Below are 19448 nucleotides of genomic sequence, written 5' to 3'. Positions count from 1 at the left end.
GGTGTGTCAATGACCTGATTCCTTAATAGAGGTTACATTTTATTTTTAGATTTAGTTTTGGGGAATTCTTTAGACATAAATGTGTTGAGCTGTTTTAGTTCAGCATAGATAGCCAATGGATGTTTCGTCTTAGTCTGTGACAGACACGGCCTCAGGCCTGTGCCTGATGATGTCACACAATCTGACCATGCCAAGGAGAGAACAATATCACTGGCCATGCCATGCCCTGCCCTAGCCTCCCAGTCCATGTTCATTTCTGTTGTTATTTTAGAAATACACAAGGCCCTCTGTTTGTAATTCACTTGTGTTCTGCTGTGAGCCCCGCCTCATGTGGGAAACTAATAGATAGCAGCAGCAGCAGCAGTAGTAGCTAGTTGTACTATAGCGGTGTTGGCAGTTTTTGTGGCATAGCCCCAGGAGCTGTTGCTACCAGTTAGGAACTAATACTATTATCTATGAACATAATCATGATCAACAAGGCAAACATTACCACCACGTCTGCCCCTTCCAGAGCCATCATGTCTTCCAGCTCAGCAACAACACGGATCCTGATCAAGGGTGGCAAGGTGGTGAATGATGACTTCACCCACGAGGCCGACGTGTACATCGAGAATGGCATCATTCAGCAGGTGGGCAAGGAGCTGATGATCCCGGGCGGAGCTAAAGTGATCGACGCCTCGGGCAAACTGGTACTCCCCGGGGGCATCGATACCAGTGTTCACCTGCAACAGAGTTTCATGAACGCCACCACAGCTGATGACTTCTACAGCGGCACCAAGGTAGGGCCTGGCAGACAGCAGAGCTTTGTGTACAGTATGATGACTCCCAGTGTTATTCTGGCCTACAGGCATGCTACTGCAGTGAGCCAAACGGAAAAGGAGCAGACACAGGCAACACCCTTAATCATTCTAATAGGCTAACAATTCAGGTCATAACTACAGTACTGAGAACAGAGATGCTATAGTAACTTAATCAAGGATTATCATCAAAGATAGTGTACACATCATACCAAACATTGATTCAGGTAATGCATTTCTTGGTATCATCTTAATCTGATTGGAATCTATTTAATGGCTAGAATCACTTCACATAATGTAATAAGCCACCATGATTGATGTTTATATAGATGATGTGGCAGTAAGCTGCTAATGCTGTAGCAGGCAGTCCTGATGCAGTGATCAGCAGGGTACTAAAACCGACTGGGGAGAAGATGGAGGGGCAGACACAGGGGCTATCCCAGTCTGCCTCAGGGCCATGACACATCATTAGAGATGACATAGTCTGTGTTTTAGATGACTAACAACGTTATTTATGTTATTTAGTGAACGGTGGTTCGTAGATGTTGGCGGTGACACCTCACCCCCCAGCCCCCCAGCCCCCCCCCCCCCCCCCCGCCGCCGCCCCCCCCCCCCCCACCCCCCCGCCATTGCTGCCGTGATTGCCGGCTATGTGTGGAGACAAATGCAGATCGGTTTCTGTTTCCATGGATACCGGGGGGCTGCTGCAAAGACTGCTGCAAAGCCTTTTCACTCACGCCATTGTGCTTGAAGACAATGGCTCTCAAACACATGCCCCCCTTACCAGACTCTACTCCACTCTCGGGGTCAGCTGACAGATGCTCTGTTGAGTATACACTTACACACACAGCCACACACTAACCTGAGTGGAGTATTAGTAGCATCTTGGTTTTACTGATTTATTTTTACAGACATCCTGTTTGGCAGTAATGCTGCTTTATACCTTGGATTTCAATGCATCCTCCTTTTTTATCCTCTTAAAGGTTATGTTATTATATTTTTCTTTTTTGATCACCATACTGTGCTTATACATAGATTCTACAATATATGTGGGCAGTTTAAGTGATAGGCCTGTGTAAGTGATAGGAGGCCTTTCATGATGAATTGTATAATGGACTGACAGTTGCATGATGTACAACATTGACCATGCTGTATGATGCTCCTTAATTACCTCCATGGGTTACTCCTTCCCATGTTTTTATTAGTGATGGATTTATGAGTCTCCCATAGTAGCCACCCAGCTAATAAACATAAATATACCGTACCCACTAATTGATGCCTTTTACTGTTGATGTTAGACCTGGGGTAATGTTGACACGCTAATTATCTGTTTCTCTGAATTGCTGAGAATAATCGATCCTTTCACTAACCAGATCTCACAGTGTCATGGCTACACAGGCTAGCAGTACAGTACTTACAGTAGTGTATAAAGTGTATATCGTCTGAACTGAGATAGAGGCTTTGCTCTGTTAACAGGCCGCTTTGGCTGGAGGTACAACCATGGTGATTGGACATGTCCTACCAGAGAAGAACGAGTCATTGGTGGAGGCCTATGAGAAGTGCAGGTCCCAGGCTGACCCAAAAACCTGCTGTGACTACGCCCTGCACATGGGGGTCACCTGGTGGGGTCCCAAGGTACAGTCTGCTCCCCTTAAAGCACTGTTCTGCTGAGAAATGTTCTGCAACCTATTACATCATTATTAACACTAACATTTGTGAATTAAAAAACATATGAGCATGAATACTCCATGTATCATAGTACAACTTACAGGCATTTGCCTTGCTTTTGTTCTTAAATTATTATTAAAATTATTCAAACAGTCAATTCAATTCCAGCTACCTGGATAACTTATGATTTGTGGCAGTAGGTGATAGTCCTGAGTCTGGCCCCTGCAGGTGCGGGCTGAGATGGAGTCGCTGGTGAGAGACAAAGGGGTGAACTCCTTTCAGATGTTCATGGCCTATAAGGACATGTATATGCTGAGGGACAGTGAGCTCTTCCAGGCCCTGCAGAACTGTAAGGACATTGGGGCGGTAGCAAGAGTCCATGCTGAGAACGGAGAGCTGGTGGCTGAGGTGAGTGAGACAGGTTCACACCACAGACAGGTTCAATAACTATGTTTGATTTTGTTATGTTTGACTGTCTGTCTTTTTATGTGGACCCCAGGAAGAATAGTCCTCACTATGGTGATGACTAATGGGCATCCGTTTAAATAAACAAATAAACAAATGTGCTTCCCTTTCACATCAGCAAAAAGCTGCATTCTTTGATGTTGAATGCAAAAATTACATTTCTGCTGCATAATCTTTAATGTAATTTCCTAAAACATTTGATCGTACATTTACATTTGAGATACATCTACATTGACATCTACTGTTTCCTCATGCCATCCTCCTTTGTGTCTTTGTAGGGCGCCAAGGAGGCCCTGGAACTCGGCATCAGTGGCCCGGAGGGCATTGAGATCAGCAGGCCTGAAGAGGTGAAGGGCTTTCCCTCCCTTGTAGCCTAGATGGAACACTCCTTTTAACATCACACATTTACTAGATTCTGCAAAGCGTCTGATTCTTCTATAAATTAAATTAAAAGTGTATTTAAAGTACTCTATGACGATTTCTATGACGTATACATTCTATGACCTAGTTATATAATTTCCAGTACCGACTGTGTGCATGATATTTGCCCTTCAATATATACTCACCACCTATATTCTTGACTTTTAATTTAATAGCTGGAAGCAGAGGCCACCCATCGGGCAATCACCATTTCTAATAGGGTGAGTGTGAAGTGTGTTTTCTATGTCACATGTTTTCTTTTTCTTTTTATATACAGTATTTCACAACAAAAGAAAAGTAAGAATATACATACTTATATTTCCCTTCAGTGTTATTAGAGCTGTTGTTGTCATTCTCCTGCAGGCCCACTGCCCTATCTACCTGGTAAATGTGTCCAGCATGTCCGCTGGGGATGTGATCGCCACCGCTAAGATGCAGGGTAAGACCAATTAATTACCTTGTTCGTCCATACAGTAAGTGGCCCGACGGCTTGACTCGATCTCCCCTCTTCTACAGTAACTGGCTGATATTACTGTATACAATCTGGAGGGTTAGGGTTAGGGTTAGGGTTAGCCTAGGGTTAACCTAACCGTAAGCCTATCTGCTGGGGTCTGTCCACAGGTAAAGTGGTTCATGGAGAGACAACCACAGCCCACGCGGTCCTGAACGGTCTACAGTACTATCACCAGGAATGGGTCCATGCTGCAGCCTACGTCACTGTGCCACCATTACGCCTGGACCCCAACACACCCAGCTACCTGATGAGCCTGTTGGGGAAGTAAGTCACCTGGCTGTCACACACTGCTTATGAAGAGCATTCAGGTTCAAGACCCAACAGAAATTCTCAAGTATCAAACTCAAGTTCTCAAACTCAAGTCCCCTATTCTAAAGTGTTTTATTGCTAGCGGATCTCATTCAAAATATATGAAAATCGTTTCAGTTGTTGGTGTACAATATCACATATGTTAACTCAATGGATTTGTTTTCCTGACCCATCCTCTCTCTTTCCTCTTGGCTTCAGTGACACTCTCAATGTGGTGGTGTCGGACCACCGCCCCTTCACCGTCCATCAGAAGGCCATGGGGAAGGATGACTTCACAAAGATCCCTCATGGAGTCCCGGGCATCCAGGACCGCATGAGTGTGATGTGGGAGAGAGGAGTGGTAGGTAGAACTTCCTTTGTACCCACACAAACTTGAATGAATGTCTCCTTAGATCATGACCTAGAACATTTTCATCCGCTTCCTCCTCTTCATGCCTGCTAGGTTGGAGGCAAGATGGATGAAAACCGATTTGTTGCAGTCACCAGCTCTAATGCAGCAAAGATCTACAACATCTACCCCAGGAAGGGCAGGATCATCCCCGGGGCAGATGCTGATGTGGTGGTCTGGGACCCTGAGGCGGCCAGGTATGAAACTCTATCCACTCTTTTTCACTCCAGAATTGACCCTGCTCTCCTTTGGTAACACTATGTGTAATATATATATATAATGTGTAATATATGCCATTTAGCAGATGCTTTTATCTAAGACGACTTACTGTTCAGTAAGTGCATACATTTTTCTGTATGGTCAAATCCACAACCTAAGCGTTGCTCAATGCTCATCCATGCTTTCCTCTCCCTGTGCAGGACCATCTCTGTCACCACCCAGGTCCAAGGGGGAGACATCAACCTCTATGAGGGGCTTCGCTGTCACGGTGTGCCTCTGGTTACCATCAGCCGTGGTCGACTGGTCTATGAAAATGGTGTCTTCACCTGTTCTGAGGGCTCTGGAAAGTTCTACCCCCTCAGAACCTTCCCAGACTACCTGTACAAGAAGATGGTCCAGAGGGAGAAGGTAATGTACAAAGCCGCCATCAAGTGTTATTAATGTGTTATTAATGTAATATATGTTATTACAGTTATTACTGTGTCATTTATTTTATACACAGACTAATAATAATAATAATTCATTATATTTATATAGCGCTTCTGGGGCTCAAAGACGCTGACAATATGGGAAAAACAGAATCACAGAAACAACAAGCAACAGATAACATGAGCACATAGAACACAGAGTTAACGAACAGGCACAGGGAACAATTAACACAGCATTGTCCAGGGGAGAGAGGGAGGGGGGTGGCAGGGTTAGGGGAGATGGTTAGGGGTAGGGAAGGTTGTATGCGTGGTAGAACAGGTAGGTTTTGAGGTGGGATTTAAAAGTGGAGAGTGAGGGTGAGTCTCTGAGTGGCTGAGGGAGAGAATTCCAGAGGCGGGGTGCAGCTCGGGAAAAAGCACGGTCTCCGAAGTCTTTGAGATTCGAGGGTGGAAGAGTGAGGGGAACAGTGGATGAGGATCGGAGGGTGCGGGTAGGGCGATGGGGGAGAAGGAGGTCAGTCAGGTAAGGGGGGACCAGGCTATGGAGGGCTTTGTAGGTGAGGAGGAGTACTTTGAATTTGATACGTTCTTTGATGGGTAGCCAGTGTAGAGAGTGGAGGACAGGAGTGATGTGGTCGCGGGACCGGCCGCGTTTGATATGTTTGTGTGTGTGTGTGTGTGTGTGTGTGTGTGTGTGTGTGTGTGTGTGTGTGTGTGTGTTCGCGTGTGTGTGTGTGTGTGTGTGTGTGTGTGTGTGTGTGTGTGTGTGTGTGTGTAATCTCTCAGTGCCAGACTCTGAAGGCTGTGGAGCGTGAACCATACTCAGGTGATGTTGCAACTATCAACTCAGGAAAGAAGGACTCCGGCTCAGATGAGTTGGACACCCCAACACGGCCCCACACCAGGCACGGGGGCCAGAGAGACCTCCATGAGTCCAGCTTCAGTCTCTCTGGTAAAACACCCAACAACCAAGTGTCATAGATTAGATTAGCATTCCACGGACAGGCTATTAATGTGATGGTTTAATTGATATACAACTATTTATGTGCTTTCTGCTTCACTGTTGTTAAGATGTAGAACCAGCTAGTGTTTTTTTATCTTGTTTAAGTGTACTGAATATGAACCCGTTACCTTTCGTTGCCAGGTGCCCAAATTGGTGATAAACTTCCAAAGAGATCTTCTGCAAGGATCCTGGCTCCCCCAGGAGGAAGATCCAGTGGCATTTGGTAACCATGGTAACCAGCAACCTCTGGACCAAAACGACAGCAGTTAGAGCTCAATGAAGCTGAAGAATGAAGACTGAAGGAAATGTATAGCCAATCAAGACCACTGCTCTTTCACCCAGAAAGCATAGAAAAAACGCCTCACATTTGTTTTGAAACTGAAAACACCTAATATATTATGACATGTCAGGGGAACATTTATATGACATTGTAATTTTAAGAATTATTGAAATACAGTCTCTGCCCATGATCAAACCTGGAACAATATTGGGCTAAAACTCAAGTGTTTTTCAACATTTAACACGTTTCAGGCAAATCTGAACCAAATTAAAGCAGAAGCTAAAAATTGCCAATTAACTGTTTAGCGTAGTGGATTGTGTTAGAGGAAGTACTGTATGTCATTATATACTAATAGTTTTAGGGGCATGGGAATGGGGCTCGATTTCTGATTATTATTTTACCTCACTGTTATTAACGCTACACTATTGCACTTGTATCATGTACTACTTAGCTGCCTTTCTACATGGTTTTATGTGTCACTATAGGAGTTTTTCTACAGACGTATTAGTCATGATCAAATGTGATTAGTCATAACATTGTATCTCAAAGCAATTGACATGAAGCAACATGGATGTCTACTATACTTTGTACAACATCCATTTTGTGTTAAATGCACATTGATTCCATTAGACCGACTGATGAAGAATATTCCAATGCAAGCTGATATTTTCAAATGTTTTTTATGAGTATAATGTTTTAAATTTATTTATTTATTATGTTACATTGTTCTTTCCAAACAGGTAATTCCTCTTAGAGCACTGTCTGTCACAACTACTCATGAGTCCTGAATAACTTAATAGAATGTGGGTGAAAGAAAAAGTATGTAAGCTTACATAAGTATGGAAATGCACAGTTCTTATACAGTAGCTCATATTCCTAAACCTGTTTACAGCCTTGTAGTAGCAATGTAGTAGCTCCTCATCACCTCCCACAAATGTGAAACTGTCTTCTCTGTTTACTGTTTCTTGTGGCATAGTCTCAAGCACTGATATTACTAATATTTAGCAGCATTCTTTGTGTGTAAGTGGTCATATACATTTTTCTGCTAGCAACTAGCTACACTCTTAAACGCCTTTTTATCAGAGAAGTCTCACATTATTCCACATAGAGTTACAGTAATAGAGATAATTTTGTCTCATATGTTTGTCATTGCAACTTCTTTAGTATGAGCACTTTTTACAACATTTGGTAATTCTGGTCTTGCACTGAAATGTCAGTGTAAAACATGTCTATGACTGTTATCTGTGCATACGATTTCCAATGTAACATCACTGTGAATTGAACAAGAGAAGTGCATGTCACACAGTTCCCTTGATCAGAAATTGAAAATGTATTACAATGCACAAATACAAGTTCTTCAGGGGAAATGCCTTTTCTGTGTCATAACAACAATGTCATTCAATGCACTTATACAGGAAGTTATACAGGAAGGTATGCTTGTTCAAGTCTGTTATTGAGATATTGAAAACAATGTAATATGATTTTTATTTGTTAAGAATAATTGTGAGATTTAAAAAAATGTTTTACCATGGTCAAAATTGCACTGTAGATCAGATAATGATAGAACACTGTAGATCAGATAATGATAGAACACTGCAGTGTAAGAGGTTCTTACCGGTGCTGAATAATGTGTATTCATAGATCTTTGTTTTATTTTATCCTATGTGTTCTTGCAGCTCTTTATCACATGGTTGAGTGCAAATAAACCACACTGAAATGTCAAGCTTGAATACATCTCTGTTTTATTGAATGTAAATACTTTTTGGCCAATTAAATGAAGTTCATGAGAAAATTCGTATTTAATTTAGCCTGACATGTAGAAATGTATTGTAGACAATACCCAGCCCTATGTTGACCTATTCTACTAACAACAGGCCAAAATCCTATTTACAGCATATGGCCTGGCGCAGGCGCATTGGATGCTAGATTGTTGCAGACAGAGCGGCTGTGTGGTGCTGGGGGCGGCCCGTTTCCAACGTCTGCAGATCTGGCAACCACGACAGCAGCGATACTGGCATAAGGAATACTGCCAGCGTGATAACAACACAGAGAGATAGCTTTTGGAATACAGTGAGTAATGGATGAACTGCCAAATCACTGCATACCTTCTATTGTGTTTAAAAAATATTAATTTTGTGCGTCTATATGCATTGTAGGAAAATATTGTCTAATTCCCATTCAGTGAGAATATTTCGCTTCCAGTGACAGCCTTGTGTGTGAGGTATCCATGGAGGCCTGTAGAGGGGGCCGCTTGGGTAGCAACAACGGTGCGGGGTTTTAACACACACAAACAAATAGGCATATGTATTCTTGTCTGTTGTTCAATTATTGCCAACTGTCCGCTTATGAATTCCAGATAAATGAAAATGATTTTGAACATTCCGTAATCGCTTACGGTTTTTGTAAGGCCTATAGGCTAAATGTCGAGACAGGCTTCAGGAGAATAACATGACTCCCTAGTCATCCGACGTTGCTGTATGATTCCTAAACGTAATGTGACATTTATAACAATGATAATAGGCCACTAAACAATCATGCAATCCAATAAAGCTTATAAAGCCGTCAATGGCAGGTCAGTTACAAAATTACCTAATTGTACCCGTCCCGTGGGATTTAGCCAGACAGTGCAATCATATTAATACTGAAGAAAACACCCTTTTATTCACCATGCTGTGTTCACTGACAGAACTGATCGCATCGGTCAAATGTTTAATAGGCCTATGTTTTATTATGGACTATTTCTTTAAATCATTTTATTATACAGACATTTAGACTCAAGGCTGTAGCTCCCGGACGGGGTAATGAATTAGAAACACTCAGCACTTTAGTGGAGGTTTATCGACAAGCCCAGGGCGCAAAGCCTTTATTGCTTCATTTTGTCTTTCATTTGCTATTCTGTGTGTGCAAAAGAAATAAAAAAAGATATGTGAATTGGTCATCAGTGTCACCCATTTAACAATTATACAGTATTCCTGAAAATAGTAAGAAATAAGACAGACACGCTAACTGCAGGCCAGATGTGTGGTGTGGTGATTTTCTCAAGCTTTTAGGAATGTCTTCCTAATCTTGCAGAAACCGTTTAGTTTAGGGTTAAATAAGTAATTGCTTTCTCCCGTCAATGTCAAGCTAAACAATAACATGTATACACCAATTAATATATAAAATATTGCATTTATGATAGATAAGATCTTCAAACATTGGGCAGAAATTAAATATTATTTAAGATACTGTTTTGTTAGGGTTAGGGTTATACAAATAGGCTATAAACTTTTAGAAAAAAAGGTCTTATATGAAAGGAAGGTCTGTAACATGGACTATAGGCAAGGTCTATTATGTTCTGTCAAAATCCAAAAGAAGAACACGCTGTGCAATATCATTTGTTTTGTTTTTTCAGGTCGAGGATGGCAGTCAATGTATACGCCACATCTGTGTCAATTGACAATCTCAGTCGACATGACATGCTGGCATGGGTCAACGATTCCATGCACCTCTCATACACCAAGATAGAACAGATGTGCTCAGGTACGTCTCCTGACATTGTTGATTTGTATTGTCCCACTATCTTGTGATCTTAAAGTTCTTCAGTTCTTTTCTTCTTCTTCTTCTTCTTCTCTTCAATTATTAAATATTAATCCATTCACCCACTGTTTTCTTCTCTCTCAAAATGTAATCAATGGGTCTGTCTCTCAATCATCTCAACAAATCTGTCCAAATTATTGATGAATGGAAATGATGAGCAAAACATGTTGTCATATCTTATGTATTTTTTTATCTTTATGTCTTATATGAACCTTTCCTTGTCAATTCAGGGGCAGCATACTGCCAGTTTATGGACATGTTATTCCCAGGCTGTGTCCTGCTAAAGAAGGTCAAATTCCAAGCCAAACTGGAACATGAGTTTATACACAACTTCAAAGTTCTTCAGGCAACTTTCAAAAGGATGAGTGTTGACAAAGTTAGCCTATTACCATTATCTATTTCATTCTAGAATAAGCCTCAACATTATAGCCTCAATAGTCTCAATATATACTTTTTAATCTCATCTACTGTATTTGATTTTCTTCCCTTCCCCCATGATATCTTTGAAATTATATTGTTTCAGATCATTCCTGTAGAAAAGCTGGTAAAAGGAAAGTTCCAGGACAACTTTGAATTTGTGCAGTGGTTCAAGAAGTTCTTTGATGCCAACTATGACGGCAAGGAGTATGACCCTCTACAATCCAGACAGGGGCAAGATGTGGCTCCTTCCCCCAATCCAGGTGATCACTTTTACCACAGACCAAAGAAAACTTGTGGTGGCCCAGGTAACCAGATAGTTCTATACCTTCGCTGAATGGTCTCGCAGAGCTTTGGATGGCTCAAAAGCGTTCTCTGCAAGCTACCAATGTATGCACGATTCTAAGAATGATTGCTCTCTTATGCTCATTTCACATGCTAGCATTTATAAATAATTGAGTGAAGATATCGAGTCACTGTTGGGATTCTAGTGATCACCACAGTGCCTTGTGTGAACTGGCTTTAGCAGACTTGGTGAACGTTTAAAACGTTCAATATCAATATAAAGTGATTTTCCAACTGACTAAAATGTCTTAATATTTTTTTTTAAATCTAAAATCTGACCAGATTAATTTGCAAACAAAAGTTCCAATCTCATGGTTTGGTCTGATAAATGGGACAGTGTTTTGTGCCCCTTCAAACTAACTCAAATAGTGTTTTAATCGTTGATTCAAACTTTGACTTTCCCTGTGTAAAGCTGCATTTGAAACCAAGGTTTTTTTCCACTATGTTCCACAAGTTGCTTGATTTGTGACCTGGTCAGTGAACTTGTTAGCCGCTGGGGTGCTCGTAGAAATGGCTGTTACTGGCCAATGCATAATGGCTTGTTATTGGCCAATGCATAATGGCTTGTTATTGGCCAATGCGTAATGGCTTGAGGTGTGGTGGCGTGAATACTGTGGTGATTTACTAACAATGAACACTTTTGTTTTTTTATCCAAGAATCACAGTTTTGTCACAGATCACAGATGGGCTAACCCACCCCATCCTTCAGTTGGCTAGCTAGGCCAGTACACTCACAATCAAGCTAGTTTAATCTTGAGGTTGGAAAGCAGGAATTATCTTATCATTTTAAATTAGTTATTGTAATAATGTTTGCCTTCGAGAGGCTACATAATGATATGAATAACCCTTGATAAAATGTTTACCATGGAATCAATAATATCAGAGTTATTATATTATAATATAATAATATTATAATATAATATATTATAATATTATATATTATATAATATATAATATACACCATCAGCCTTGGTTCAAAACTGTATCACAAAATAAATCTGAAATATCTGAAATAAAATATAAAAGCAATTCTGATTCTGATTCTGAAATGCCTCAGTTCACAAAATCAATGAAGCTTTATACCACAGGCAGATCATCATGCTATGCTTACAACCCACATTCTTAATGCCAAGAGCGCATGAGGGGACTTTATTTAAGATAATAGTCAAATGGTAAACCTGCATCGCAATTATTTTATTTCAAATTCCAATAATCTCTAAACGTTTCAGGACCACAGAGGACATCTCCAACAGTTCCCAAAAATATGCCAACACCACAGCGGGTGCTAAATACCACTCAACATCTGAGGAAGAACCCATCGTTGACCAGAAACGGGGGCAGTGACGCTGAGATCATGGAGCTAAATCAACAGGTAGAGTCCCAGGGAGGGTAAGGAGGCCTTACTCTACCTTTGAGAATTCAGCTCAATGGCCATATCTTTCTGAATTAAAATGTACATTTATCAATTAGCCACAGTTATTCAGTTTACTTAGTACAGTCGTGCTCTGATCTGTATGATGTGAAGTGTGTGTAAGTTCACACAAGAGTTTGCATCCTCATATCTGACTACTGACTATTCATGTTTAACCTCTTCTTATCCACCTCATTTTTCTGGTTTTCTGCTCGAAATGACATGCCCACAGTGAATATAGAATATCTCCACAATCACAAGGGCCTTCATAATGATCTTGTTATCAAATGAAAGCTAACACCTGTGGGGTGGCTGTAGAAGTGTCAGAATCAAAATCTATGTTACTGTGTCAGAGTAAATAGAGCTAGAACATTATAAAACATCTCAAATTCAGTCTCCGCCTAAAAAAACAACAGCTTTTACAGTGAATATCACCTTGGAAACCTGATAACCAAGCCCAAATCATCTAGGAATCAGTACTCCAGGGTCTTATTAGTACTTGTGCCAAAGTTGATGCTAGTAATGTGAGCAAATGCAACTTTGTACCTGTTTTAGTACAGGTATGTTTAGGCGGACACCTATATGTTTAGGCCATTTGGAGATATGTTGGCACCATCTTTGACCTTTGACCTTTCTCATGTATCAGATATTATTTTATTGTTATACATTTTTTGGGATTTTTTTGAGTTGGCCGACCAATGGTATGGAAAATTGGCGTTGAAACCGGACATGACACATTCTCCAGTTGGAGAAAACTGGATGTGACTTAGGCCGTGTTTACCGTCTCTGGAAAAAAATGGTGGCATCGTATAGCATGCAAAGTTGTGAAAAAAATGTGATATCGATGAAGAGAATTGATCGAGGTAAACTCTTTATATCACTTCGGATCCCCATGGGGGTCCGTGGATATTTAAATGTATGTATTAGTAAGATCAGCCGGTTTAAATTGACAGTGCATTAAAGGGACACGTCACCATTTATTTGTGTAAACCTTATATCTCCAGCACCCTACCAGTGTGTACATTATGTGAACATTTTATATTTTATGTTATGTAGTCAAAAGGATGAAAGAAACGGTCCTAAGGTAATAACCCCTTATAATGCCATTAGGGGTAAACAAAAACATTTCAGCCACAAACCCACTCCCTATGACTGTAAACTCATCACTGAATTCATCTTCTTTTTTCTTTTTTTTAACCCCCAATGACATTATAGGGTGTTATTTCTTTTCCTCTTATCTTTTTGACTACAGAATGCATTATCTTGGTTTTCATGTATGTAGACACAGGTACTGTATGGTGCTGGAGAAAATGAAGACAAAGTAAAAAATAAATGATGAGTCGTCCCTTTAAATGAACAAATATTTAGTGATACAACATAACTAGTTGTTATACATTAGTATATTGACTTTCTCCACTGTCTTGTGTTACTTCTGTTCTCATCCTTTGTTAAGTTAATGGAGCTGAAGTTGACAGTTGATGGACTAGAGAAAGAGAGAGATTTCTACTTCAGCAAACTACGGGACATTGAGCTGATCTGCCAGGAAAACGAGTGTGAAACCAGCCCGCAACTCAGCAGGATAATGGACATTCTTTATGCTACAGAGGTACCTGTCCCTCATTCTAGCCTGGGATGCTAATAGTTTGCATGTTTTTATTTCTTGTCTGTAGGGTGCTATGAGCTAAACTTAGAAAGTATAGAAGATTGTACTTTTGTTGTTCTATTGTAATTCAGGATTTCAGAAATGTCCAGTCACAATTTGAGTTATGTGAATATCGTCACCGGTGACACTTTCACAATTTTTCTGTAGTCATGGTATTCATGGGCGAAATTGTATGGGGAGACAGGGGGACATGTCCCCTTCAATGTTCATAGATGGACAATTTGTCCCCCCCAATAATTGATGCTTGTGAAATGCGGGCATTATCTTAGTGTTCATGCGTGTCGCTCCTATTTCAAAGTCCGGTCTGCAGTTGTGCATTTAAACTGATCTCTCTTGAAATCCATGTCATGTTTTACTGTTTACATGGCCAGCACACTTACACGTTACTGTAACATAGATAGAAGCTAGTAACCTACCACACAGTACAGCTAGTACAGTGTAAGTATCTTTCGCAAACAATAGCAGCATTTAAATAGTTTAGTTTATGTTCAACTGGAAAAGGTAGTGATCACAGAATTTCGTGTTTTGACTCTGCTGGGAGTTCGTTAAAAATGCCTTTAAAAAAGCCAGAATAAAAGTCTGAAACTTTTTTCAGAATAAAAGTCTGAAACTTTTTTCAGAATAAAAGTCTGAAACTTTTTTCAGAATAAAAGTCTGAAACTTTTTTCAGAATAAAAGTCAGAAACTTTTTTCAGAATAAAAGTCAGAAACTTTTTTCAGAATAAAAGTCAGAAAAATAAAATGTCAGAATAAAAGTCCGAAAAAAATATTTCAGAATAAAAGTCCGAAAAATAAAATTTCAGAATAAAAGTCCGAAAATAAAAATGTCTGAATAAAAGTCCGAAAAATAAAATTTCAGAATAAAAGTCCGGAAAATAAAAATTCAGAATAAAAGTCAGAAAAATAAAATTTCGCAATAAAAGTCAGAAAAATACAATTTCGGAATAAAAGTCAGAAAAAATAAATTTCGGAATAAAAGTCCGGAAAATTAAATTTCGGAATAAAAGTCAGAAAAATTAAATTCTGAATAAAAGTCAGAAAAAATATATCCCCCCAAAGTGTCCCCCCCAATGTGTGACAGACTATTTTGCCCTTGATGGTATTGTAGCAGGTGATTATATTCTGTGTTTCAGGACGGCTTTGCAGCTCCTGATGATGACGAACTTGGCGAGCAGGCCCACTTGGACCAGGATGAATACTGAACCCTTCCTCTCCCTCCTCTCTAACCTTTCTGTCCATATTCCTCTCTTCCTCTCTTTTGTCCCTCTTCCTCTTTGAATTACTTTCTCTCTGCACGTATGCTATAAATACCTCTCTTATTTTCACTCTACCCACTTTCCCTCTCTTCTCCCTCTCTCCCTCTCTCCTGTATATCTGTTTGTCCCCTCTTCCCCCTTGACTGTCTACATACACTACATGCTCCTCCCTCCCCCTATCAACACAGTAGCAACAACAATAATATGACATATCCTAGTATGGTATCCTTCAGCATGGTACATAGAGTAACACAGAAAAGCAACCAAACCAAGGCAATGTAATGAGGGTATAACCCAATGAATTTAAGGCTGTACATAGGACTAAAATTGGGTTTTTAGAATAAGAAAGTTGTATCTCATCATACATTAATTAATTTGCCGTAGCCCCATTTGAGTTCCATTCCAGGTAATATACAGCACCACTTGCATGTTATAACAGGCCACCTATCAGAGTTACTGAGTCTCAAAAAATGTTGCAGTGACAAATTATATTTCATTTTTGAATATGGTTCCTTATTTATTTAATTGCTTTATTTAACCATTGTCAGTCGAATAATTGGGGCTATTGCAAAATGTATTTAAATGCAAAATTTATATCAGGCAAGTTGTTTCAATAACGATGTGTTCTTAAGGCAGTTCTTAAAGCTTTTTATTTTCGTTCTGGTTGGTTTATGGCATGGACTGTAGAAAGATTGAGGGAAATGCAGTAAAAAGAAAGTGGTAGGCCTATAGAAATGATCGATATCGGCATATGACTAATGCTCTTTGACTACTAATTATTGACTACATATCTGAGCATGAGAATGTTATACACTGACCGTGAATGAGTGACATAACTGTAAAATGTTTTTTTGTGGAGATGTTGTCTTCCGTCAAACGTTTCTGGATAGTTACTACTGTATTTATTACACACAGTGTAAGGAGTTTGAACAAAATAAGTAGCAACATGGATACCTGGGATTTACTCTGCAGGCTGACTTGGCAGCATAAAGGTTTCCAATTTAACTGAAGATATTTAATTTATTACCTGACAATTTACACCACTGGTTCTAGGGTTGTTTTCATTTGATGATGAGAAGGTTCATAGGCCTACCTCCAATGACGCTATTTAGTCAACAAAGAGAACATTAATTTGGGAAAATGGAATTTAATGTAATATATTAAATATAGGTACGAGGTACGAATGACGTGTACTGAATACGCTCCAATATGTGTAGAACATGTTTTTCTTCTATTGATATAGATTGCGAAAAATAATATCGCGATACTAAAATATATAGATGTTTTCCTTCACCACTAACTAGTTAGGTTTTGCTGCTAATTTTGCTGTATTAATACTACTGGTTTGCTAACATAAATCACAGGTTTGACAAGTAGCAAGTTGAGTTCTAAGAATAGGGAAGTTGGAATCAGGGGTATGACCCGTTTAAAATGATGCTGGTCATCATGAGCATCAAAATAAGTCCTTTTCCCTGTTAACTTCACAGTGCAAACTTATTCAGTCATCTGCTATGGAATTTCACCTGCAATTATTGTGTTGACTGTGTACCAGTGTTTGCATCTTTGAGTTTTAATAAACAGTTGTGAAATAAACCGTTTACATAGCTTCATCCCCAAATCTTTTAAACTGTTCAAACATTCAAATGAAAAAGATTGTCTGTGGAGAATGAATGGTCACAAGGTAAGTGAAACTGTTCTTCATGACAAAGACTACATTGATACTATAATAGCCTGAGCCAGCTGAACTGAGGAAAGGATAAACGTATCCTTTCATTCAACACTCTAGGGAGCAACACTGGGACGAAATAACACTAACATAATATTGTTAGTAGTTGCAACAGTAGGCCTATGTCAGTGGGCCAGTCACGTGTGCCCATAACAGAGATTTGACCTTTTCTTGACCTTTTCTTGCTGTGTTTTCAGCGTGGGTTTGAATCCACCTGAAGACACTACTATATTATTCAGTTATACTATATATATACTAAATATTTTCTTTCTTAAGTCTTAATCAACTAACTGTTTCATGTAACACAGTACAGTTCTGAAGTTGTGACGTGGCGTCTCTGCTACAGCCGCTGGCAGGTAGCGGGATCGATGCCTCCATGTTTTTGATGGGACACATTTGAGCAATATACTGTAGCGAACGGGAATCTTCTAGTGTAACTCGCCCCATGTGGGAGTCGAACCCCGACCTCCCACATAACCGACGGCCGCGCTAACCATTAGACCAAGAGAGTTAACTCCCTTGGAGGAGCTGTTAACGGGGCCTCATACAGGATCGTTACACTATCCTCACCGTTCGGGAGAGCGTGCCCTCACGCTTCACTATGTCAAGTCCCTCACGTGGACACGCCTCTCCGATGGCCTTCCTTCCATCCCACTTCTGACACCAGTGTAGCGAACGTGAACTGGTAGTGTAACTCGCCCCATGCGGGAGTCGAACCCCGACCTCCCGCATAACCGCCGGCCGCGCTAACCACAACACCAACAGAGTTAACTCGCTTGGAGGAGCTGTTAACGGGGCCTCATACAGGATCGTTACACTATCCTCACCGTTCGGGAAAGCGTGCCCTCACGCTTCACTATGTCAAGTCCCTCACGTGGACACGCTCTCCGATGGCCTTCCTTCCATCCCACTGCTGACACCAGTGTAGCGAACGGGAATCTTCTAGTGTAACTCGCCCCATGCGGGAGTCGAACCCCGACCTCCCACATAACCGACGGCCGCGCTAACCATTAGACCAAGGGAGTTAACTCACGTTATTATCGATCACGTTATTATCACGTTATTATCGATCACGTGCGATCACGTTATTATCGTAGCAGGCTATTGATCTGCATGTGTTTCATTTTGTTATAGATTTTTAAAATGCACACCATTAAATGTTTAGATTGGGGAGATAAACTGATATCTCTGGAAAGAAGAATTGATAAAGAACCAATCTGAAACAAACTATTAGATTATTTAATATGCAATTAATTCAATACAGTTATCAATTTAAATATGTTGCTAAGCCTACAAGAAAAGCTATAGTGAACAACACTGAAAGTGAATGTTGACATAATGAAGAAGAAGTGTGCTGTGTATGCTTTGAAAGTATATCAACACACTTAATTGGCTGCAGTGTTAAATTTGAATACATTTCAGAAAGAGCATTCAGAGACAAACAAATCAAGAATCTATGACTAGGCTGAATTGTATAGTGATTGTCTACTAAGGTACACTAAATAAACACACCCCATATAACTAAAGACTATATATACTATAAGGTCTTTGTGTTTTGGGTTAAGACATGAAGAATGCCTTCAGACACCCATAAGTTTCTTTGCCATGTATCCAGGCATGCTGTAGATGAACATGGCAAGTATGGCCAACATCAACAGAGCCAGGACCAACTTGATGACGAGCCACTTGTATTGGTTGCAGATCAGGATCTTTATAGCTTTGAAGGGCATGAGGAACCATAGGAAGGTGGTGTCTGGGCGGCTGGTGGAAGAAATAGGCAAATAACAGGTTGGTTAGATTGCAGATAAAAAAAATTGCAGAACACTTCTTATTATACATTGTTATTCATGTGCATCATTTCTTCCTATAAAAACACATTCTCACTGTAAGATTGTATTGATTGGGTGGGACCAGCTGGTTGTTGTCATGTCAGTTTAGGGGGCAGTTTTCAGGTCTGAAAAGGTTTGGGTTAGGGCCTAAGATTAGGGGCCTTCTTCAAAGGCACAACCGAGAGCATCCTGACAGGTTGTATCACTGCCTGGTACAGGAACTGCACTGCCCAAAACCGCAAAACGCTGCAAAGGGTATTGCGGACAGCTGAGAGGATCAGCGGATATGAGCTTCTCTCCATCCAGGACACCTACAGTGACCGGTGTGTCAGAAATGCCCTCAGGAGGCCCCGCGGTGGCGCAGCGGTCTAAGCATTAGCCTCTAGTGCAAGCTGCCCACCGGGGACTGGGATCGAATCCCGGTCTCGCCAGACCCGGATATGGCCGGGGCTCACAGGGAGCGGCATATTGAGCGGCCGCTCCCAAGGGGGGTATAGGACTATTTTCCGGACAAGGATCCGTCGCGCAACACCGCCCCCGTCTGGTGCTGGAGTAACGGTGTCGGGCTCGAGGAGCCAGACAGCTAGTCTGCCTGGCGATCTCCTCTGGGGCTGCCGGCCACGGGGTCGTGCGGCGGATCCTACGCAATAGGCAGGGGATAATTGGATGCTAGGTTGGGTGCAATTGGATACCAAATTGGGTGAAAAAGGGATCAAATCAGAAGAAAAAAT

At 40.8% G+C, this 19448-nt stretch overlaps 2 protein-coding genes across 3 annotated transcripts; both read left to right on the top strand.

Moving 5' to 3' along the window:
• Positions 1-518: 518 nt before the first annotated feature.
• On the top strand, positions 519-6438 carry dpysl5a (dihydropyrimidinase like 5a; the record flags this gene model as incomplete). The annotated part of the gene is made up of 12 exons (XM_080535162.1): positions 519-779; positions 2274-2432; positions 2694-2873; positions 3209-3277; positions 3527-3571; positions 3714-3789; positions 3972-4128; positions 4372-4513; positions 4616-4758; positions 4981-5188; positions 5995-6160; positions 6353-6438. The coding sequence occupies 12 exons, from the start codon at positions 519-521 to the stop codon at positions 6436-6438; spliced, it is 1692 nt and encodes a 563-aa protein (XP_080391288.1).
• A 3451-nt stretch (positions 6439-9889) lies between these two features.
• Positions 9890-15108, top strand: mapre3a (microtubule-associated protein, RP/EB family, member 3a; the record flags this gene model as incomplete). Of its 2 annotated transcripts, none has more annotated exons than XM_080534534.1 (6): positions 9890-10013; positions 10301-10446; positions 10594-10795; positions 12062-12204; positions 13697-13849; positions 15040-15108. In XM_080534534.1, 6 exons carry the CDS (start codon positions 9893-9895, stop codon positions 15106-15108), a joined length of 834 nt encoding a protein of 277 aa, XP_080390660.1. The 2 variants fall into 2 exon arrangements, with proteins under 2 accessions (XP_080390660.1, XP_080390659.1); XM_080534533.1 differs by having other exon boundaries at positions 9893-10013; positions 10594-10750.
• Between the last annotated feature and the right edge of the window lie 4340 nt (positions 15109-19448).

This window comes from Nansenia antarctica, assembly GCF_963989245.1.
Source record: "Nansenia antarctica genome assembly, chromosome: 1".
Lineage (NCBI taxonomy): Eukaryota > Metazoa > Chordata > Actinopteri > Argentiniformes > Microstomatidae > Nansenia > Nansenia antarctica.
The sequence above is the reverse complement of the archived record's forward strand: the minus strand, read 5'-3'. Positions and strand labels throughout refer to the sequence as shown.